This window comes from Chaetodon trifascialis, chromosome 11 (genome assembly GCF_039877785.1).
Source record: "Chaetodon trifascialis isolate fChaTrf1 chromosome 11, fChaTrf1.hap1, whole genome shotgun sequence".
Lineage (NCBI taxonomy): Eukaryota > Metazoa > Chordata > Actinopteri > Chaetodontiformes > Chaetodontidae > Chaetodon > Chaetodon trifascialis.
The window spans coordinates 6,345,649-6,370,667 of record NC_092066.1 but is presented as its reverse complement, the minus strand read 5'-3'; the positions used below and the strand labels follow the sequence as shown (position 1 = coordinate 6,370,667).

General features: G+C 40.8%; 1 protein-coding gene across 1 annotated transcript; it reads left to right on the top strand.

Annotated features, from left to right (window-relative positions):
• The first annotated feature begins 898 nt into the window (after positions 1–898).
• LOC139339106 (protein APCDD1) lies at positions 899–20,032 on the top strand. The gene is made up of 5 exons (XM_070974566.1): positions 899–1,254; positions 7,505–7,688; positions 8,656–9,181; positions 16,904–17,225; positions 18,676–20,032. The coding sequence occupies exons 1-5, from the start codon at positions 1,215–1,217 to the stop codon at positions 19,113–19,115; spliced, it is 1,512 nt and encodes a 503-aa protein (XP_070830667.1). The 5' UTR covers positions 899–1,214; the 3' UTR covers positions 19,116–20,032.
• Positions 20,033–25,019: the final 4,987 nt, after the last annotated feature.

Genomic DNA, 25,019 nt, shown 5'->3' with positions numbered 1-25,019 from the left:
CACACACACTCAAGAGTTGTGTTGTTGGTCCCCCCTCCAGGCAGGCAGGCAGGCAGGCAGGCAGGCTATGATGAGACGGTGTATAATTTGAGAGCGACAGTCAAGAAAAATGTGCAGCGTTCATCATGAATGAACGAGCAGGATGTTGGACACATGTGCAATGAATGAAGTCTCAACAGTCATGGACCGGTGTTGTCCTCGAACAACTTTATCCCTCATTAATCCCAAATAAGACAAGAGTTTTTTTTAAACAAACAGGTACTCTGGATATGTTGGAATATAATTGCAATTGATCTAATTTCAAGGTTAACTTAAAGTACTATTGTTATTGCATAGATAGCTCTTTTGAATGGGATTATGATTTTGCAAGGCATTTCTGTTTGAGCAACTTTTTTTACTCCGGGAACAACATGAATAGGTAAAATGTCTTCACTGCAAAAAAAAATGTCACACATGGAGTTAAAATCTGTTTTTCTTCAAAGCCAGTAGAAAAGTTGTGCATGAGGATTTAGACTTAATTCAGTTTTCAATCTGGAGATTTTGCTTGTAAAGTCTCATTTTAAGGGAGTAATATTAAAATATGTATATATATTTAGCATTGTGATGTTAAGATGATATGATGTTGATGTTGCTCACCAGCCTTGCACTAGGTAACAATGAAATTCAAAGTTATTTGAATTCATTTTTAAGATATTTTGAGAGTCAGAACACCTCCAGGGGTCTGCAGTATGCCTTGTACGCATGGGCGATATTTTTTTGCAGTGCGGACCTAAAGGGAGAAAACTTCAACACACACTCCACGCCCCTAAAATCTCCACCGAGGCTGAGGGGTTGAGTCCAGTCTCTGAACACACGTATTAGCACTCTCCCAGGGCGCAGGACGCACAGAAGACGCGCGTAAAAGCGACGGAGCTGCTCCATTTCAGCAGTGAGCGACGGCGTTTCAGCGTGGCACGTTACAAAGTTTGGACTTTGCTTCGTTTTCTAGATGCCAGTCTTTGTTTCGAAGCTCAGGTACAGCCGGAGTTTTATCCTCTCCAGCGAAGCGGAGGTGTGTTTCCTATGATGCTCGGATATCACAGGAGTGTTTCCTGCACGCCTCGGATACATAATGTGAGGATGTGTGTCGGAATAAACCAGGACGCTGCGTAAAGGAAGCCGAGATCTCCCCAAAGTGACCAGTGAAGCTCGTTTCAGTCCCCTTCAAGTGCGGAATGGGGCCCTTTGCTGCTCTGCTTCTCGTTGCTTTCTTAGGTGAGAAACTTTTATTTGAGTTTGTTTTGATCCATGCGGTGCAACAAGTGCCGAGGCTTGAGGGACTTTCCAAAATGAACGAAAAACATGTTTTGTTCCAGGTGTGCATGGAAAACAAAGTGCTTATACAGCCTAAAAAGACGCTTTGTGGTACAAAAGTTAGCCCTAACATAAGAGTGGACGAGATCCTCTAAATTCTCTGTTTATTTTTTCGAAATTTCAGTGAAGTTTAAATGTGCTGACATGCCTGTCTTCAGCTCAGCACACCTGTTGACCATCATGGCTATGTGTCTGTGTCTGTGTGTCCAACAGGAATAATAATAATGATAATAATATTTTCTGGCTAAGTTATCCCTTATGCCACAGTGATGAACATGTTTGAAGGCTAAAAGGCAATAAAAAGCTTCCCTGGGGCTGCAGGGCACATGAAAGCAGTGGGAGAGTTAAGAGCCACTTAAAACATCCATTCCTGATGAAAACCCTGTCTGAGCAGCAGAGGATTATGGGACTGCAGTTGACCCAATCCATCTGCTGCCAGTGACAGTGGAAGGCAACATTTGGCTGCAACTTCAAATGACCGGTTTGAGATAAAACGATATTTTGGAGTGCACTTATCCTTAAGTGTGTTTAAGTGAATCAAACGTTCAATTAAGTGGTGTGTTATTGCAGCCTTTCGTAGTGGCAATGAAAATGCACTGTCAGCCTAGATTAGAGTGTGCTGTAAATTTACTGGGGGGAGAAAACCTCAGCGAGCCTTCGGAGAGTTAAACAGCAAAGTCTGAAAAAGACAGGAAGAAACGCGGAGCTGCTCGTACTTCACCTTCACGCTGATGTGAATCTATGAGACTTCTGCTGGACCTCAGGAGGCTCTTTAAGGTTTGTTTCACCTGTAAATATTCAATGCAACAGGATGATTAAACTGTTTGTTCTTGTAATAGCTACAACTTTTTTATGTCCATTTGGATGTTTGAATTTTTCTCTTCTCCTGGTTGCAAAGTTGAATTGCGAAGATGTGAGTGTGTGTCACATTTTGGTCACTGTCAGTACAGGAATTAGACAAAACTGACAAATAATACAAAAACTTAACTTAAAAAAGCCTTTAAATCACAAACTGATCATGATTCTCTGGGGCTGGTAGTGATATTGATATTTGAGAGTTGGAAAAGAAAAGATCTCTAAATTATGAAGGATTAATGAAAATGCGTAACTTAAAGAAACATTTTTAACAATGCTCACTCAAATGTGGCTACGAAGGAGCTTTGACGTGCACTGAGGCATATTTGACAGTTAAATAATTAAACTTTACCATCAAAGGTAAGAGCGAATGTAAGCTCACGGTAAATTTTGAAAAGGAGACTTCACTGGAAATTGAATTAATCTTAATCCATAAATGTTAAAACCTGTCACACAGATACAGGAACCTATTTGAATTCAAAAGAACAACAGTGAAATAAATAAATAAACATTTATGTGCTCAATTTTTATTTAGTGTATGTATTTGCGCATATGTTGCCACCAAAGGATTAAGATATTTGCATATATACTGTATGCAGTGGTGTATATGCTACATGTATATATGCTGCATAAATTAGCAAACAAAACAAAATGTAAAACAGGATTGTGCTGGTGGGATTTAAAACAAACAATGGGCTATAAAGAAATCTCCACAACAGAAATAAAACAAACTTCAGTGTCAGTGTGAGGAATGTGATCAGCCTGCTGATATTTCATTCGGGATCTGCCACAAACACCGCTTACTGCCAGGCTTCGCTTCTCTGGGGATCAATACTCTGACGTGTTTTCAAAGCAACATGAGACAACTGACAGAAATCCAAAGACGTAGTCGTGAGCGTTGTAGCTGCAGAGGCATCAGTCAGAAAATTGGAAAAATAATTGAATATCAAGGGGAAAATTCTTAGAAGTCACGTCAACATAAACTTGATAAACGGAGGCAAACTGCAGCAACAGGAAGAGAGAACGGTCACAAGTTGGAGGAAGCCAACAGGGGAAAGATGGAGGAAAGACAGATGCAGCTCATACAAATGATGCTAATTGTCATGCAGCCCAGCAGGTCCCACCTCAGCATCAGCAGGGTCTCAGTGGTGATTCATTCAGTGGAGGAAGACGTCAAGTTGAGAGAATATATTCATTCCTGCATGGAGAGCGCTGATGGTAAAGAACACATCAGTCTCTCCTCCAGGTTCATTTAGTGGACGTTTCACTTCTATCACATGGTCTTCATCAACTGGTGCGATTGGTCGTAGAGTTGTAGTCGCCACTTTGCTCCAGACTGAAATATCTTGCCATTAAACTTGGTACAGACGTTCATGGTGCCCAGAGGATAGACCCCAAAAGCGTCTTAAGGATGTATTGTAATAACTATGGGGACTTAACGTGAAGTGCCAACATTTGTCCAATAGCGTACTTTGTCTGTATGACCAGACCTTCAAAACTAATGACATTCCCATCAAATAGGCAAATATTAGCATGCTAACACGCTAAACTAAGGTGATAAAGGGGCAAACATTATACCCTCTAGATATCCACCTGTTAGCATTGTCCCTGTGAGCGCATTAGCTATTAGCTATACATGCTACAGCCTCACAGAACTCGTAGCATGGCTGGAGGACGTTAGCACGTTGATGCTAGCATTTAGCCAACATCAGCATGCTACATGTGCTGCAGCCTCAAATAGCTTGTGGCATGTAGACTCTTAAGCTCATACTTTTATTTTTTGTGTTTTTCTCATCCTCTTAAGCTCATATCTGCCCTTTCTTTGACTGTCTGTTGGATGTTAGCAGGCTGATGTTAGCATGTAGGTCAAAGCTCCGCTGAGCCAGCCTCACTGAGCTGCTCACACGGCCGTAGACTCTTGTTCCCCAACGAAAACAATATTTTATGACCTTCCTGCTGAATGTAAAATTTGAATCTGCACAAACTAACTCATAACTGCAGCTGTCATATAAATGTGTTTTAGATTACAAAAAGTACAGTGTTTCCCTCTGAGATCCAGTGAAGTAAAAAGTGCTCAAGCGGCGATTCCTTCTTAAGTGTTATTCTCTCAACCCGGTTCAAGTCCTGGTCACTGCCAAACGCTAAGATAACACAAAGAACAGTCCTTTGTCTGGTCTCTGCTCTGGCACTTGTGGACTTTTCTCCTCTCATAAACGATGTGGAGTCTCTCCGCTTGTCAGGGGTCCCAGTGCTGTTACCTCACCGGTGGGATTGGGCCAACTGGAAATGTTCTGTGTGGTTTAGGGGTCTGGGAGTTTTGTGGATGCTTTGATTTAGATAGAGAGCAGCAGTTTGGGAAAGCGGCAGCGGCAGCCAGGGACCGGAGAGGGTTCGAGTCCAGCCGCTCTGATTATTGCCGTAATGAGGGGAGAGTATTTTTTTTAAAGGAAACTATTGGAGGAAACTCCCACCACTCACACTTTCAGCAATCATTAAATTTGCGGAGAAGGAGTCATATGACGCACCCTCTCACAAAGTAATTTTACAAACGGGCTACACACAGCCTCTTTTTAATAATTTCCTCACTTAATTCCCCTGTAAGCGTGTTTTTCAGTCTGTCCTCGCTTGGCTTTGATGTAATACAACTCTCAGCAAAAAAGATTTGTCGCTGTTTTTAAGATTACTCTAAATAAAGCTCACGTTTCATTCTAACTATATTTTCACAAAGCCACAAATGACTCTTAAAGCAGATTTGGTTTGATGTAGCTGATTCTGGATCAGGTGCTGCACAGTTTGACATGAGATACAGAGACACTTCCTTTACACCTGTGAGCAGAAACAGCCAAATAAGACGTTTTCTCAACGTTACTGGCCTCTGTAAGTGAGGAGAAAATGGGAATTCCCCAGTAGAAGCTGGGGAAGAAACTAAATATTAAACTTGAGTTTAATGTTTTCAGATTACTTTATTTGCAGACTAAATGTCCAAAAATGCTTTATGTGCATCTCAAGTATTCCTCAAGATAAGAGGGCATGCTTTACCCAGAATCCTTAGAAGGCTGCAGCAGGATGTCAGGAGATAATTCACCATATTATCAGCTGACATTTCCATAATATCTGTCACAAATATCACAAGGTATTTTAATCCATCATAGCTGATTCTTGGGGGCTCTCCAGGATTTTGGCTGTATATGAAAAATATATTTTCAGTTGCTGGAGATGGAGACTAAAAACACCAGTCAAAAATCATTATCAACATCATATAAAAGACTCATTTTTACTGTTTTAACTGACTCTTTTAAATTGGTTAAGTTGTTGTGGTGTTGTGTGTAAAGCTGATGGCACCTTAATTCGGCCATATATCAAATTTACCTCAACGCTAATAAGTGGGCAACCCCCTGTTTTTAATGACAAAGACCAAGAAAACAAAACTCCCATTAAATAGGCATTATGGTTATAAAACTGCTATATGAACAAATTCATGTCAGAAAGAGATTCATAATGTTGGTAATTCAGCGAATATTGTTCAATGCCCAGACCTTAGCTGTGTGTGTTTGTGCTCTTAATACTGTTCCTTGTGTTTCTATGTATTTATTGCTGCATACATGCATATATTAGTCTTCAGAGCATAAAAATATAGCGCATTTGTGTGCGTGCGTGCGTGCGTGCGTGCGTGCGTGCGTGCGTGCGTGCGTGTGTGCGTGCGTGCGTGCGTGACCAACCCTGAAATTCACCTGCTGCTAAACTGTAGGCACGATTTGACCAGCGGAAACCTCAGTGAGGTTGAAGTGTGTTTGCATTACACATCTCTCCAGGTTTTCCTTTTAAATCCACACACCCACGCACGCACACACACACACACACACACACACACACTCTTGCTTTTAGTTTCTGCTCTGATCACTGTGAAAACAAGCTGTTTGCAGCCGCTCAGGGTCTTTCCCCAGCTCAGGCCTGACTGCAGGTGCAAAAAAAGAGGGCCTCACACACATAAACACACACTCACATAAAATGCAGCAAACTGTGAAGGCTTTTCTTTGATTTTAACACAGCTCCAGCCAGCAGCGCAGCGTTACTAATGCCACCAGCTGAGTGGGGGGATCAAGTCTCCCCACTGTCCAGTGTTTCCACTGAGCAGCGCTGTGATGTGGTGATTTACACACAAGCCTCGGCTAACGCGCACAGTTGCTGCCTTGCTGGGTGTAAAACAACTGGATGGAGCTTTGTTCTTCACGGAGCTTTTGGCTTCTTATAATCAGAGGTTTTTTTTCCTGCCTCTGTGTTATTAGTCTCAAATTAAAAGCACAGAGGCAACCGCAGCAGCATTCCAAGGCGTTAAATGATATAGCCAGGCAAGTCGGGTCCAATAAAAAGATTTTAAGGCAAAGTCTTCATATTTCAAGGTAGATTCTGATGATATTTAGAGTATTATATGGAATAAATCCTCACTGGAATGTGAGCTTGAAGGCTTTTCTTTGGCTGCAGGCTTTGGAAATGCTTTCATTTCCGATATTTTATCCCCTTAAGCCCAGCCCATTGTTGAGAGTATTGTTATTTCATGTGGTGCATCGAGGGTACTTGGACAGGGTGGGAGCTGAGAGTTTTCAAATGTCAATGCTTCTCTCGTCCTTCTTTCACTTTGTTTGCAGATTGATTTCACAGTTTGTTTTTGTGTTTTAGCCAGGAGCCAACCGTCAGTTCCTCAACTTGGACATCTAAGCTTTGCCTTGTCATCACGTTCAGCTAATATTAACCCATACAGACTCAAACCAGGTGTTGCAGGTCACTGATCAAACCCTGTAATCCACTGGTGATGATATGAGTTAAAATGACTCAATAAAACCTTGTACAGACTTCAAAAAGGCCTGACAGACTGAAGAAGCAGAGTGAATGCATGAGAGCAAAACTTTTCTGTTTGATAGAAGTGTATTTAATGGTCTCATTAGTTGCCTTTTAAAAGCAGTTGTGCCTCATTTGTTAGGATGTAAAGATCTAAAGAAACAAGCTCTGCCAATCTAAACCCATTCATTAGTGGTTTATTTGACATTTCACCCTCAATGAATGGCATTTAGGGCATCACATTTGTCTTTAAATCTATTCTTTTTGTCTGTCTTTTTTTTTTCTTCATGTATCTGTTCAGGATTTCAGTATAATGACAGTGCTGAATCCTGAAATGTTGCCTTTTAAGACAAAAATCTTGTTTTTATATTTCTTTTTCTCCTAAAAGAGCAAGTAAATGAATAGAAAATGGCGAGATCTCCCCTGAGATAAACCCTCACTGTTCTTATTGTTCCCACAGGCTGGGCTGAAGGGTCCTCTCTTCACTATTCAGACAGTCGGTCCAGCCGTCTCTCCCTGGAGAAAACCTTTGGCCGGTTGGCCAAAGACTCACCGTGCCAACACATGCTAAAGCACCTTCACAATGGAGCCAGAATCACTGTGCAGATGCCTCCGAACGTAGAGGGTCACTGGGTGTCCACCAGGTAAACAACTATGGATTTATACCCTAAAGTTTTCTGTGCATCTGCTTAATAGGACGTTTTGACATGCGCAGTCCAATGCAGCTATCCCTATATGTTCAAACAAGGCTGCCTGACCTGTGACCTAGACAGTTTAGATGACATGTTATTGGAGCGCATCCTCTCACAGATGTTTAAAAGACCATTTTGGTCTTTTTGCATGTTCTGTTTGTAACAACGCTGCAGCCATTTCTTAAAACATGCTGCGTTTTAGAGTGATTTCTTAATTTTCAAGTAGTGATTAATGTCACTTCATGCCTGACCAGTAAGAGTGTAAGCTTGCACAGCCTTCTGTCCTCTGTTAGTGTTTTATTTAACTACTATTCATGTTAGGTTTTTTGTATTCTAGTCTTTAAAAAACAGCTTAGAAAAACAGTGCAGCCATCAGCCAATCATTGATATGGAATTTCTGAGTTTCCTTGAATGCAGCACAGAGAGTTTTCAGTTCATTTCCTTCTGCCACACAACACTTACTTAATTTTAACTTTGATCCCCAAAAAACTGCAGTCCTCCCAAGCAAGTTTTCAAATCTCTGCAAAGTGATGTTATTACTATACTGGAATGAACGGAAACCGATGGCGGCCTGGAAGGTAGAAACAGAAACATTTCCAGCAGCTGATGGTATTCTTTGGTCTGAGCAATGCAAAGTCTTCAATGGAGTAAAACATGGAAACCACCAGAAGCTTGAAGTAGGCTATTTTTAAATTCAGAATAAATTCAGACATCAGTCCCCACCATAATTAAATTCATACTTTCAGACCAAATTCAGGCCAAATTCAAATTTCTAGAGATGTTATTTTTAGTATCCTATTCTAAGTAAAAACTGTTGTGGAAGAGCATGCATGCAACATAAAACCTCTTAGTTTATTTCAACATTTTCTGCAGGTAGTCTTGCATGTTGTTGATCTGAAACCTCTGTTTTCTGCTGCAGCTGTGAGGTGAGACCAGGCCCAGAGTTCCTGACACGCTCCTACAGTTTCTTCTCCAACAACACCTTCCAGGCTCACCAGTTCTACTACGAGGACAACCACTGCACCAAACCCACCTACACTCTGGTGATCCGGGGTCGTCTGCGCCTGCGCCAGGCCTCCTGGATCATCCGCGGCGGCACTGAGGCAGAGTACCACCTCCACCGAGTCCAGATGGTTTGTCACACAGCCACCGTGGCCAAAGAGCTCAGCCAGAGGTTCAACCGCAGCTGCAGAGGGGCTGTGAAGGGCCCCTGGGAGCCTAATGTGATCTATGAGCTGTGGAGCGAGGAGGGCGGCTTTGACTGCTCCAGGGAGCTTAACTTTGCCATGCATGAGCTGCAGCTGCTGAGGGTAGAGAAGCAGTACCTGCATCACAATCTGGATCACCTGGTGGAGGAGCTGTTTCTAGGAGACATCCACACCGAGCCGTCCCAGAGGCTGTACTACAAGCCGTCCAGCTACCAGATGGCCCTGCAAAACGCCAAGGTAAGCCCCTAATGATCGTCTCTCAATTAGAGTTTAGAGGGATGAGGGTGAAATGTGGCTGCAGAGGCTCCGTAGAACAAATATGTCGTTTTAATTTGAGCTGCTGTAATTCTGTAGATTACTAGTTCCCCTCCCAAAGGATCACATGATAATTGTACGTGGTCGTGAAGTGATTACCAGAGTAGGAAACAAGAAAAGAAATGAATTCTGCAACACAAAGTTAGACTTTTCTCATCTTTGGGTGCATTTTTAGCCACGGTAGCAGTATGACTCTGGGGGTGGCGATGTCTGGCTGTCTGTTGGGCGGTCTACCACTTTGGTTCAGTCTGAAATATTTCAACAACTTCTGGATGGATTGCTGTGAAATTCGGTACACACATTCATGCCCCCTTCAGGATTATTTTGAATAACTTTGATGATAAACTGTATTTTGTGCTGAGTACCAAATATTAGCATTCTAACATGCTAATCTGAGATGGTGATCATGGTAAACCTAATACAGGCTTAAGTTAAGCATTTTAGCTTTATTATCATTGTAGACATTTTAGCATGTTGATAGCTACATTTAGCTTAGAGCACAACTGAAATGTTTCACATTGTTAGGCCTTCAAAAATTATTCAAATAAAACCATCTGAGAAGCCAAAATCTGTATTTTTTTTGGAGCTTCTCAGAGGCCATAGATATTGTTGCACCTGTATCCCGTGATGCAGGTTAATGTTTCTTTGCATATGCAACATTTCAATGAATAGACATTTCTGTAGAGGTCTTTCATAGAGTTTGTTTTCTGGTATTCCACATTTAGTCCATGTCCCTGCACACTGCAGATCTCGTCAGTTAACCTGAGGGAGGTTGCAGATAGACGTATCAGTAGGGGCCACCAGTGCAGCAACCAGGATGAGAACTTTTCCCATCCGCAAACACTGCGTTTTGTGTTTGTTGGAAGGCACAATGAAGTCAGAGGTAGGGTCATGTTTTCTGTCTTGAGCACACAGCTCTGCAGAACCTCTGCTGAACTCGACTCCCACTGTGTCGACCCTCCACACCGCAAAGACCACACACGCCGGAAACCACGTGAACTGACCCCAAAAACCGTATTCTTGTATGAGAGTTTCTTAAGTATAGCCTACGCAAGGCTGTGAGGAGACCGGAGTAACATAGTATTTGAAAGTAAGTCTTCAGGTGATGCTAATGAGGTATCAGAGTGGTGGACTGATCGGGAAAAATAATGGATGCTAAACATACAGTGAATAACACCGAAATGAAAGTTATAGTAATTTTCTGACAGCTTGTGATACAATCTGCCACCTGTCAGTGGCAACAAACAGCCGTCCAAGACAAATACTCTATAATCCCAATCTGATGTAGGATCAGTGTGTATGTCAACAATCCTGCCCTTTTGTGGTTGACATTTGCACTGGTGGAAACCAGAAACTATGTACGTTCTGATTTCATCTCCCAAATCGAGCCTTAAGAAAGAGCCCTTTCTTTCCTCCGCTGCGCTTATGGGATGTAATTTCTCTATTTACACTGCTGAACAGCAGTTTCCCTGCTGGGTGAAACCCAAGAGTGATGTTTTCACTGTCGCCCTCTACAGAGATTACAATGAAATCCTGTTCAGGTCCGCTGTCTAAATAAACATCCATTTGTATGGAGATGATGGGCTTGGTGTTGCTGATCAGTATGTAAACAGAGTGTGGAGTGAGGAGCTGTGATCAGACAAGCTCCCCTGTGGTGCTGTAATGACCAGAACTGCTCCCCATAAGCCCCTCTGGCCCACAGAGGCGCAACGTGAAACCCGGCCTATCTCTGGGAGCGATCAACATGTGGTATTCCTAGAATTTGGAATCATGCGGCCATATGAATTATTCCAGCGAGTGCATACCAGGTCTGATTTCATGCATGCCTGAGGCTCAAATCAAAGTGTTGCATGTGCTCTTTCTCTCCCCAATCTTTTCTGAATGAAAAGGAAGCCGCGGTGTTGGGCGAGCTTTTAGGTGAACTTCCAAAGTTGCAGTCAAACATAACCACAGCGCTGCCTTTTAAAGGGTCTAGTCATGCAGATTGGTTTGTTCTTATTTGCCAAGAGATCTGTTTTTCTGCTGCCACCCCAATAAAATGGAGATGAATGGGATTCTGATTGTGGTGCTTACAGCTTTTACATAATTCAACAACAACCTTCATCTCCTGAAACAGTGTCCGCAGTTACTCATAGGGACTATTTTTCTCTGAGAAAGTCGTTCCAGTATAAACTCTTCTTTCTTCTTTCCTATCTTTTTAGAAACAATGATCAGACAACTATGTTTAATGTAAAAGATGTTTTTGTGATGGCAAACTCTTTAAGCTGTTTCTGTTTTTTGCCAAGCAGCCTGCTGTGTGTTAAGTGTCTCAGGCTAAAGCTAGCAGCTAGCTGATGAACATATTGGAGCATTTAGCAGCTAAAGAGCCAGATGTTTTGCTTGGGAGTTGGTGGAGACCAAAAACAGAGCTGAAAGGTCACTGAATGTTGGTGAAGGCTTCGGCAACTTTTTTCACACGCACTGCCCCCATGTGGCCAAAAATGAAGTAATGTTGCTTTAAATCTTCCTTTTTCCCATTTTTTTAAAACTGAAATTAAAATCCATTCATCTCCATTGTTTTTGGTGGCAGGAATCACAAAAGTGGTTTTCTCTAACCTCAGTGCATAGATCCAAAACTGTCTGCTTTGCTAGTCTGGAAATACTTTATAATTTGGGTGAACTGTCCCTTTAAGGTTGGTAATATGCTTCTATAATGATACAAGGCTGCATTATAGGCATTTTTAAGCATCGTAAATGTTGACTAATTTTATAGCTTTGGTCAATTTAGGGCCCCATTGGTCATCAACTGTGCACATACAGTAAATTAGGTTTTAACCCCCCCCTTTCTTTGGTGAAGCTGTGATAGAAAATACCTCACTCCTTCCTACACAAAAAGCACTAACTCCGACCATCTCTTGAGGTTGTAATGGTTTCTTTTTGGGGATTTTTACTGCCATGGTGACTATCCAATCCATTAATCTTAAGCAGTGTACCCAGAACTGGTCCCAGTCCAGAACATTTGCTGGTGCCAGCGTGTTCATTTGTGGTTATTGGGTGGATCTCAGCAGTGATGCAAGAGCAAAGCAGCAGACTTTGTTTTAAAGTTTGCTTCTTCTGTTTTCTGTCGCCTGGTTCACTGCTGCGTCACTGAGGCAGAGCAATGACCACTTGATAATGATCCTTGTTAAGAAGGCATCTGTGTTTTTATGTTGTTGTTGTTGGTGAAGTGTTTGGGTGGTTCTTGTGTTTTTACTCGTGTCCTCATGCGGAGACTCAGTTGTTATGCTTTCCTGAGTTTGATTTATGTTCTGTTGCCCTTTGATAACTTTTTTGTGAGCCGACATTCCCTTGAAATACATTGAGCAATGAAGCTAGTCAGTCTAAGATAAGATGCCATCCTGTCCTTCAGTGTTCGTTCGCGTGTGAAACGAGTGGAACGAGCTTTGTCCGCTTGGCATTTCCCTTCGCCGTTTGTGCGGTTTTTTTCAGCGCTGTGTCCACTGTTTTTGTGGGTTCCTCTTGGTTGCGTGCTGCTTACTGTCCGGCACCTGATCACTACCTTTTTATAAAGTCCTGACCTCACCTGTTATTAGCTGGAGGCAACACACCCACTGCCCAAAGGCTGCAGCCCAGAAACGTCCCAATCACGGAAAAATAAGAAAGTAGTGATGATTGAGAGGGATTATTTTTTTAAACAATCCAGCATAGTGTACCTTTAAAGCTTGACAGTTTCTGTTCCACGTTTCAATGTTTCTGTACGTCATCTTTCCCTGAACTATGGTGGTAATCCTCAAAATGCCCAAATGAAAGATGGCTGCCAAACAAAGTGAAATGAGTTCTAATTCTGCTTCATCTACTGCGGTTTGGATTGTAGCTCATTTCTCATTTCGAAGTGCCGGCCAAATGTAGTAGTAAAAAACAAAATTAATAAATGTAATTTATATGAAGCGAGTGCAGTAATATCCTTCTTCATTTCCTCTTTTTTCTTCTCTTCCAGTAAGGGCATAAAATGTTTTGCTACCAGCATGAAAAGCCAACAATTAACTGCGACACAAGCTTGGAGAAGTTTTGTGCTGTGACAAGGCACCTTCAGTTGAGTTCATTCTAGCACTTCTTCACCACCATCTTGGCTGTTGTTGGAGCCCAAAAATCCAAATTTGGAACGATGAGTTGTAGCTGAGGCAAGATAAGTAAAGAGCAGCCACTGTAGCCAAGAGTTTAAACCTGAGAGCGTTGTTAACTGAGGCAAACATGCACCTAAACACACCTCTGTGAAACCTCAAGAACTAGTTTGACATTTTGGGAAATATTCAGTGGAAGATTGGTGCCACTCTTGTGTAAACATGACATAAAAAACAGATGAAAAAATTGTGTCTTTACACACTTGTACACATGTTTAATTGTTTTTGTTACCTTTATGAGCCAGCTAGGCTAGCAGTTCCACCTCTTCAGTTCAGTTATTATTGAGCAATAAGCTTAACAGGCAGGAACCTTTGTCTGTCTATTGCCCTGGGTTTTGTCTCTCAGGCTACATACAGGAGCTCGTTGGGGAAACTTATAGTCAATGCCGATGTTTTTTTGGATTAGAAATCACTGATTGTATGCCTTTATTTACAGTTAATAGTCTCATAAAAAGACACTAGAATTAAACATCAGGCAAAGATAAGATGGTGAAGTGCAGTGCTCTTTTTAGTAAAGAAGCAGACATTATCTATCAAACAGTATCAGGAAAACAAGCACGGTAGTCAATTTTTTATTGTAATTTCTTTGCTTTATAAATAGAAATGTTTCCTGCAGAGACATTTTTACAGAATCATGTCCTTCTGAAAGCACTGAAAAGGTGAGAGGCCATAGAAAGAAAACACGCTCACAGTCGGGTAATGTATTTTTTTCAGCTCACACAGACTGTCTGTGTTTTACATGCTCAAAGTTTCTGCAGATCTGGAACATGTTTTCCACACCTGCAGCAAAAACTCTCCCACCTCCTGCTCTTTTTCTTGTATCCTCAAATATATTTATATAAGTGCTGAAGTATGCGCACATATTTTTCTGTCTGTATACTGTATTTATTTCTCTTTCCCTGCTATATATATGCGTCTTACACATACGCACAAACAGGGCTGATATACACACCGTGCCCTCACACACACAGAGCTGGACTCACAGGAGGCTTCCCTTCCAGTCGTCCCATTAACCTCTCACTCTGAGGCGGTTATGGAGCAGCTCTGGGATTATCTCATCTGCAGCATGTAGTGATACTCCTGTTTTTTTTCCTCCCACTTCCACCATTCTCTGTTTCTCCTCTGTAACTGCCCATAAATCCCATGCCGACGTGGTGTTGTCTGGGAAAAGAGTGATTGGTTCGAGGAGTTTAGGTCTTAAATTTTGACCACCCTCAAACTGCAGCGCCTCCCTGGAGTTCGGTCTCTGGAAGAGAATACAGTGTGAAGGTTTCCAGCTCTGAATGCGTCAGGCCCTGAAGTCTTTTCCCCAGCCAGAGACTCACAGCTGTCCCGTCTGTAGACGCTATGATCACATGCTGCTCCGGGGCTCCTCTCAAGCAGACGTGATGTGACCGTAGTGTGATTAATGGTCATTTTCAGACTGCAGCCTCTGTTTTTTGTCATTATGAGGGTGAATAAAAGACATCCCGCTGTTGTTTGTGAGGAGCATGAAAGTTCAGCTCTCTGCTCGCCGTGTGACTTCCTGTTGTCCCGGCTTTAAAAGACATCTGTCTTTTACAGTCAAATGATGTGATCGCCCTGAGAAAATGCTGGAACCTTGTCTGCCTTCCAACACTCAAGAGGTTCAAACTGAAGGAAATCGCTTTTCCTCCTTCACCTCTGAACAGACGCCAGAAGTCCTTTATGTGGATTTCATGACACAATATGCTCATGATGGATTAAAGAAGCTTCCCGCACTGACAGATTTCACATAACTGGACTTCTTCAGTGGGAACTTTAGTTTAGAGTTTGTAAACAAAACGCGGCTTCACCAGCTGATTTATTTTATCATGAAAATTCTAAGTGGTATTTTGTTACCCGGCCTGTATAAATGAGCTTTTACACTTCTGTATCTATTACAGCTTGACTAATACTGTTAGCTGATGTTGGCTTATTACAGATAAATCAGTAAGTTTGTTTGTCAGCCGACATGACAAGAAGAAGAATGTCAGTGCAGAAACAGTGGCTCCATAATATAATAAGATAAGACTTAAAAAAAAATGTTTTACCGGATTTTTTTTTTTTTTTTTTTTTGTATCTCAAATTTCAAAATCTGTCAAAGATCCAATATGATTGTGGTTGATTGGTTTGACAAAAACCACCCAACAAATGATAAACATGCTGATAATAGACTGATAGCTTCAACAACATTCAGTCATTAGCTTTGAAGCCACCTTCGTCGTTTATGTTGCGATAACGTCTTCGATTCCACCACTAGGGGGTGCTAATAGGAAAATCTTACCTGTGTTGGCCTAAAACTCCTGCTCGCAGCCATTTGATCATTACGTTTTAGTGTCTTTAATCAGAAATATAACAAAACCTGGTAAATGTAATATTTTTCTCACAAAGTAATAGATTTGCTAATGTAAAGTGATTGACTTCCTTTTTAATTGAACCTTTATTTCAACATTTCAACACTTTGTTTTAATTTAGATTTTTGTTACATTTTATATGTATGTTCTAGTCTCAGTTTGTCTTGTTTTAAAGCTTTAAATCATTATTTTTATATTCACACTGGCTTATATGACTGTGATGTGAAAGGCAATATTTGCAGTGATGAACCCACAGAGGATTAGAACCCGACTCTGCAGCTCTCCTCAGCTACACGGAGGCTTTAGCGTCTTGAGTTTTGGTTTCTCATCAGCACTGTTTCAGCAAAGCTCTGATTAACCTACTGCACACCACCTGCTCAGCACCAAACAGCAGACACAGAGCTGGTGAACATGGTGGAGCATTTAGCAGCTAAAGGGTCAGGTTTTCCCTCAGGAGTTGGTAGAGACCAAAAACAGAACAAAGAACACTCACACATAATTAAAAAAAAAAACATCAGCTGATATATCACCATTGAATCTTATGAAAAAAATCTCTTCTCTAAAGCTATTGGGGTGATATCAGTCCATCTCCAGTGTCTCTTATCACAATTATTGCATATTTTCTGTAAAAATGGGTGTGATTATACCGCTTGAAGAAGTAATCTGATGGTTTAGCTTTTGTTTGTTGTTAATCTGTGTTCCTGAACCCATGTAGTAACATCCTTCATCCAATCATGTGTTCACAAAGTGGTGAACCTCACTCTATCCTCGCTTGTGATCGGCTGAGCCTTTCCAGGATGCCCCTTTCATACCTAATCATGATACTATCACCTGTTACCAAACAACCTGTTTACCTGTGGAATGATCCAAACAGGTGTTTTTGGAGCATTCCACATCTTTCCCATTCTGTAGTTGCTCCTGTCCCAATGTGTTGCTGCATCAAATTCAGAATAAGCAGATATTTACAAAAATCAATGAAGCTGATGAGGTCAAACATTAAATATATTGTCTTTGTGCTGTTTTCAGTTGAGAATATGTCAAAAAGGATTAACAAATTATCGCATTATGTTTTATTTGTTTTACACCGCACCAAAACTCATCATCGCTCCTTTCCCTGATCTTTTTTCCAGAATCATGACCATGGCTGCATCGCCTGTCGTATCATCTACCGCTCGGATGAGTTCCACCCTCCCATCCTGCCGCCGCGCGCCGACCTGACCGTCGGGCTGTACGGTCAGTGGGTGAGCCAGCGCTGCGAAGTTCGCCCTGAGGTACTCTTCCTCACCCGTCACTTCATCTTCCATGACAACAACCACACCTGGGAGGGCCACTACTACCACTACTCTGACCCCGTCTGTAAACACCCCACCTTCACCATCTACGCCCGCGGACGCTACAGCCGAGGCCTTCACTCAACCCGCGTCATGGGCGGGACGGAGTTTGTCTTCAAAGGTAACTGCTTTACATTTTCTTGTCTTACAGCTTTTCTTAAATACCAATAATCCTCAGAGGAGAATACAAAGAGCCTGAAACCACATCTTCCTCCTCTTATGAACATTTTTCTGCCTTTAGTGGGTAGAAATACTTTAATGCTCTATTGTCAGATTGTGACTTGAATTCTTATTCCAGACTTCAGGCTGTGTCCATGCTTTTTCAGCTTGTTGCTGTTCAAAAACAACTTTAGTGCATTTGCATTTTTCAGATTTGATTTGTAGCATTTCCAACAAAATCACACTAAGACCTTCAACACAAAGTAGAGCAGCCGTAGCAAAAGACTTCTGTTGTATAGATATTTAACACAAGCCAAACTATACAGTTTACCCTAACTCAGTAATTTCAGATTGGCTGATTGTTTCCTTAACTTACTACTTGTCATTTGTACTGTAAATTGAACCATTTCTGCTCGACTCTAACAGTTACACAAGTTACCTGCATTTGGCATTTTGGGAAATTTGAAGTAGTTAGAAAGTAAAATCTGCCTTCCATCACCTGTAAAGTGATTGTAAAGCAATCACATGACCACAACAAGTGGTATTTACACTTCAGTGTTTATTCAGATTAAACAAATGTGAGAAAATGAGTTAAGACGAAGAGTTTGAGCTTAAGACAAAGCCATGCTCGCTGTTTCTGCTATAAGATTGTACTCATTATGTCAATGAGTCACGTTTAAATTACATGGTTTATTTCTAAGGGCTTAAAAAATGCAAGTGGACTTGTTTGTGGTTCTAGAAGACGTTTCGCCTCTCATCCAAAAGGCTTCTTCAGTTCTGATGGGTGCTAACGGTTGGGTCGTGGGGTGGGTGGGTGTTTGGGTCACTGGGTGGTTGGGTCAACGACTTGACTCATGTGACTGTAACGATTTGCATGATGCTGGGTGGAGCTATGATCCTGCAAGAGGACAAATGCCTGGGACTCCTAACCAGTCAGTTAGAACTGAAGAAGCCTTTTGGATGAGAGGGGAAATGTCTTCTAGAACCACAAACAAGTCCAGTTGCATTTTGTAAGCACTTAGACATACCATGACCTCGATGAATGACAATCTTCACAAACATGGTTTATATAATCTTGCTAAACTGGGATTGTTTACTTGTCAGCCAATCATCTGACTGCTTGTGTTTCTTTCCTCATTGTCATCATTTTCCAGATCTTTGCAATTATCTTAGTGAGTTATAACATAAACGGTGGCCAAAATGACCAAAATAAGACCAGCAAGCAGAAAAACATTGTTTCAGTAACTCATCCAGTTGAAAGCCTAGAGTCTCTTGTTCCTGAGGGTGTATTTACTCCACCATGAGCACTACATCAGGCTGTGCTCTGGAGGTCATCAAACACAGGATGTGCAGGATTCCTCTCTAAGACATGACTGGAGCTAACAGGTCTTCTCGTGTCTTTCCTCATCTAGTGAACCACATGAGAGTGACTCCCATGGACTTGGCCACCACCTCCCTCCTCAACGTCTTCAATGGCAACGAGTGTGGAGTGCAGGGGTCCTGGCAGGTCGGGGTGGAGCAGGACGTTACCGTGACCAATGGCTGCGTGGCACTGGGCATCCGGCTGCCGCACACCGAGTACGAGCTCTTCCGCATGGAGCAGGACGCCCACGGCCGCTACCTGCTCTACAACGGCCAGCGTCCCAGCGACGGCTCCAGCCCAGACCGGCCGGAGAAGCGGGCCACCTCCTACCAGATGCCCCTGGTGCAGTGCTCCGCCACAGACCACAGTGGAGTACACGGCAGCGACAGGCCTCCGGTGAGCCACAGTGACTGCACAGGAGGCCAGAAACACATCACGGTGGCTCTTGTCGCATTCATCCTGTCTCTGCTTCTCTGCTGGCAAAGCTAGAGAGCAGTTTGGCCTTTTTCTACATAAAGACAAGACAAGAGTGTGGATTACAAGAGCGGACAGGGAGACTGCTTTTAAAAACTTTTAAACTTCTTACTTCAGTTATGTGAAAGAGGATGAAAAGTGGTGCCCTGGTCCTCTGAACCTTTTCCCAGCTACCAAAGACTCGACACTGCTGCACCACAGAAACTGCACTTTAGAGTGGAACCAAAGACCAACCTGTCTGTGTTTCCACAAATATACAAAGATGTCTATATATACACACACAGACCCGAGAGTATGTTTTATACAGTGTATTTACCTACAACTATCAGGTCACTTCTTGGTACTGCAAAAAGACTGGAAAGTTTTTCTATATGAACTCTTGACAAGAAGCTCCCCTCTGGAGGAGATGTGCTGGTGGGTAGTCAGTGTTTACAGTAAAAGGGAACTACACTACTTATATTAAAGCATTTTCTTGAAATATTGCCTCACAGCACAGTGAAATCAGCAGTCATCTGTCGTCTTTTCCACATTAAGATCATGTTATTTTGGATACAATAAAATTCAATGCTGGGAATCATCTTCCATTATAAGGAGACGTTTTTATTCCCTCACTGATCAGATAGCTGCATCTTCACTGGCCGACTCGTGACCTTGTTTCCATTGGGGCTCTTTTGAAATTATGTCATGCTCAGATTGGGAAACTGCACCTGGAAAATTGGCATGTAAACGAACAACTTCAGCAGCTGAAGACATTGTAAAAACTTGTATTAATACTGGGCTACGAAAGGTTTCGAATGAAAATGTAATGGGAAAAAAAATTACATAATAATCACATTAACGCAATGAACTGTTCACTGTTTATGCTGCTTTACATACACAAAATGCTTCACATGCAAAATGCATTGTTTTAGTTTTCTTGGAATCACTAAAAAAGCAGCAGAATTTAGCAAAACCATCCCATAATATTATCCTGTCATCACAGAATGATTCCAATACAAAAAGTGACATGCCAAAGTTTGGGCACCCCTGATAAAAATTCTGTCACTGTAGTAAGAGGATGATTTCCAAAGGTCATAAAGGTAAAGATGAAACATTTTTTCAACATGTTTGTTTTGTTCAATATTAGAGTGAAACAGGAGTACCAGAACTTTTACCAAGGTCTCAAGCTGTAATCAGCTTGTTAGAGCTTTGGTTTGTTCACAGTCATCATTAAGAAAGGCCAAGTGTGCAAATTTCAAAGCTTTATAAACCTTGTCCCAACAATCAGCAGTCATGAACTCCTCTAATCAGCTGCTTAGCACTCTGAAAATTAAAATAATTGATATCCACAAAGCAGTTTCATGTTGCTGTTTCCACAGTTAGTAAAGTAATTAAGAAATGGCAGTTAAAAGAAGCAGTGGAGGTCAAAGTTAATGTCTGGAAGACCAAGAAAACTTTCAGAGAGAATTGCTCATCAATCTCCCCATTTTACTGCAAGACCTTCATGAAGATTTAGGAGACTCTGGGTTGTTGGTGCACTATTCTACTGTGCAGCAACACCTGCACAAATATGAACTTCATGGAGTCATCAGAAGAAAACCTCTCCTGCGCCCTCACCACAATATTCAGCACCAGAAGTTTGCAAAGGAACATCTAAACAAGCCTGATGCAGTTTGGAAACAAGTCCTTTGGATTGATGGAGGTAAAAGAGAATATTTGGCCACAATGAGCAAAGTTAATTTGAAGAAAAAAAGGTGCAGGTGGACTGCAGATGGAGGGCCAGAAGTGATTTTCTGCATAGGAAGCACGACAGCACACACTCATAATGCTAATGTTTTGCGTCGTTTACGGTTGCTCAGATCGATCAACCCAAGAAACCACAGGGAGCTTTTATTGAGTACCAAATGTTGTTCATAAGGGTGAAAAATTCAAGAAATTGAGCTAAAAATGCCAGAAAAAAATGGCTTGTTAACTGTCTGGGAGAAGGAAGAATGGATTCAATTAAATACCAACAAGTTCTGGTCGCAAACATTCTGCCATCTGTTAAAAAAAAAAAGCTAGCTCGCGAGCTCAAGAGTAGTGCATGCAAGATGGCCAAAGAAACTCACAAAACTAGAGGCAAAAAAAATCCTCCAAACATGAACTGAAAGACTCTTAGCTGAATACAAAAAGTCTTTATGAGCTGTGATAGTTGCCAAAGGGGAATTATTAAGCACTGACCATGCAGGGTGCTCAAACCATTTTTGTTATTTCAAAACTGTAAATGAATAAAAAAAGTAATCCCACTCCCATAATAAAGAAATGTTTCATCTTTAACTTCATGCTGTTTGGGAATCAGCTCAACGCTGAATTATTGCCCAGACTTATGTCCAATTGATAGCTGTAACACAATATATTATAAAAGTGTTTTGTGTTTTTAAGATTTTTCAAACTTTTGGCACTTTGTGAGCATTCACACCTCGAGTGTGAATATACATACCAACATACGCACATACATACATATATACAGACATACATACACACATACATAAATGCCAACATACATACCTACATACATATACACACACACACACACACACACACACACACACACACACACATACGTACATACGGACATATCAACATACATACATACATACATACATACATACCAACATACATATGGACATATCAATATACATATATACATACATACAGACGGACATACAGACATACCAACATACATACATACCTACATCCATCCATCCATACATACATCCATACATCCATCCATCCATCCATACATACATACATACATACATACATACATACATACATACATACATACATACATACATACACACACACACACACACACATACGTACATATCAACATACATACATACATACATACATACATACATACATATCAATATACATATATACATACATACAGACGGACATACAGACATACCAACATACATACATACCTACATCCATACTAACATACTTATATACATACCAACAAACGTACATACCAACATACATACATACCTACATCCATACCAACAAACGTACATACCAACATACATACATACCAACATACCTACATCCAAAGTTTCTAAACTTTCAAGTGGAAAGAGCTTGGTCTGTACCAGCTCTATATGGAAAGTGTCCTGAGACAACTTCTGTTGTGATTTGGCGCTATACAAATAAAATTGAATTGAATTGAATTGAATCCATGCCAACATACATACATACATACATACACACACACACATACGTACATACGGACATATCAACATACATACATACATACATACATACATATCAATATACATATATACATACATACAGACGGACATACAGACATACCAACATACATACATACCTACATCCATACCAACAAACGTACATACCAACATACATACATACCAACATACCTACATCCATGCCAACATACATACATACACACACACACACACACACACACACACACATACATACATACATACCAACCCTACACACCAACATACATACACACATACCAAACTACAAACATACATACATACATACCAAATTTCATACATACATACATACATACCAAATTTCATACCTACATACATACATACATACATACACACATACCAAACTACAAACATACATACATACATACATACATACCAAATTTCATACATACATACATACATACCAAATTTCATACCTACATACATACATACATACACACACACATACCAAACTACAAACATACATACATACATACATACATACATACATACATACATACATACATACATACATACATACATACATACATACATACAGCAACTTCCAGCTTTGCTCTGTGATTGCAAGTAAGATCCTACCAACTCGTCTCTGCAGTCAGTGCAACAGTTTCGTGTTAAAACGTTATTGCCCGCAATTTTGTTCTGATGACTACCTGCCTTTTTATTACTTCGTTATCCACACTTTCTCTGTTGTTTGTTCTGGCTTGACAATTGGAGTAACATTATTTAACATGAAACAACGTCTCTGCAATTCAAGTTAGTGCTTCCAAATCTGACTTGTTCAGTTTTGATTGTGTAGCTCCTTGAAGAAGTCTTTCAGTGAGGAACCAGTGAAATAACAAAATCAAATTCATACTCTTTACTCACAAAGGCTGTTTCTAAACTTTTAAGTGGAATAATTTCAAAAGACTTTCCATGGGATTAAGGTAATCAGGTGTGGCACAATATCAGCACCCTTCAGTTCTCCTCTGGATTGGTCTCATTGAAAGTCTCTGCAACATCAGCATTGGTCTGCAGAGGTCGTCACTGGACTCTGGATCCTGGACCAGTACCTGTTTGGGAATTTACCACCATGCTTCTGTCATCCTGGAGCTTTCAGACTGTGTTCAACAGAGAAAGAAACTCAACGTTCCTGCAATGGAAAACTAAATGACTGTAATTTCTTTATAGCTGGTTTAGTGTCGTTGATGGAGCAGAATCTTGTTCCCTGACTAAATAAGCTGTATTAGGCTCCAAGAAATGCTTTTGTAACTGGATACATGTATAAGATTAAAGGATTGATACTCGTCAGAGCTGATCTGTATGTACAGATTTGTATATTGAACATTTAGCAGGAACATGTTGTCTCAAGTCGGCTTCAATCTCATTTAATGATTTCTCACATTTTCTCTGACATCTCACCACTGGAGAAACTGGGGTACAAGTTAACTAAGTAGGAAATGTTGTACTTTCTACATTTGACAGCTGTAGTTACTGGTTGCTTTGCAGATTCAGAGGAATAAAACTAAATATAATTAACAATTTTATTATGATATAGTTTAAGCAATTTGCTCACCCTTACTAACTGCAACATTCAAGTGATGTACACATAAATGCATCAATAATTATAACCCAATTACATAATATACTGAAATGACATATTACATATTTGCATAATGAGTACACTCATCTGTTACAATTGTATACGATTGCTGTGTTTCAGATTGTACTCATGCAAAACATCATTAGCTAAGATTCTTATGAATCAGTTGATAAATTTCAACAGCAGGTACAATCAACATCAACAACTAACAAACATTACAAAATTGAGGCAACTTACCAGTGAAGTCGCGTCATAAACCACTGATTCATGACACAGACAAAAACATTTCGGTTACGCTGGCAAAGGTCCAGATGGTTCAGTATTTAGTCCAAAGCACTATAATGCGTGGAAAGGTGTTTTATCATTTTAAAGTAGCTGCCAACATGCTAATCTTCCACCTCTTCCAAATTACAATCAAGCATGTGCACACAGGTGACATGTTGGTTTCCGCTGTACTATGACCTTTCAATTAACAACAATCTTGATAAACACAGTAAATGGCCTTTTCTTAGATAATGCCTTGACATATCATGAGAAAACACATGGAAAATATTCATTCTGTAGTATTGTTAATATTTTTTTATTGAACCTGGGCTTCATGCTGAGGTCCCATTTTGTTTTCCAGTTAATACAGCCCAGATATGGTCTATACAGATATATCTATTTACAAAAAATATTCAGTGTGTTTAAATTTCAAGAGACCAAAATCATTGTTTCAGGCAAATCATACAGGAATGTTAAGGTGTTAAGTTTATTTTTATTCTAATACTTTTATACTTTCAGTCAAATTTTGAATGCAGGACTGAATATTTTTATGCTTCTTCCACCACTGCTTCCTGCAAAGAATAGATGGGGATGTTTTCCATTGTGAGTGGCAACCGAGACCGTTGGTTGGTAATGGAAATCTGTCTCCTGCATTATGGATTTCTCCCCATGAGATTATGAGCACAGAAACCATAAAATAAATAGCTGTGCAGGAGACGACAGAAAACTGGGTGAGCGTGTGAAAACACTCTTCAAAAAGCAAATCACAAACAGAAAATGAAGGAAAAATAACTAAATAAATGAAAA

Excerpts from the sequence above, each read along its gene's own strand:
- LOC139339106 (XM_070974566.1), top strand. The coding sequence starts at position 1,215 with ATGGGGCCCTTTGCTGCTCTGCTTCTCGTTGCTTTCTTAG. Across the intron at positions 1,255-7,504 it reads GCTTCTCGTTGCTTTCTTAG|GCTGGGCTGAAGGGTCCTCT; the intron begins GTGAGAAACTTT and ends TTGTTCCCACAG. Across the intron at positions 7,689-8,655 it reads GGTCACTGGGTGTCCACCAG|CTGTGAGGTGAGACCAGGCC; the intron begins GTAAACAACTAT and ends TTTCTGCTGCAG.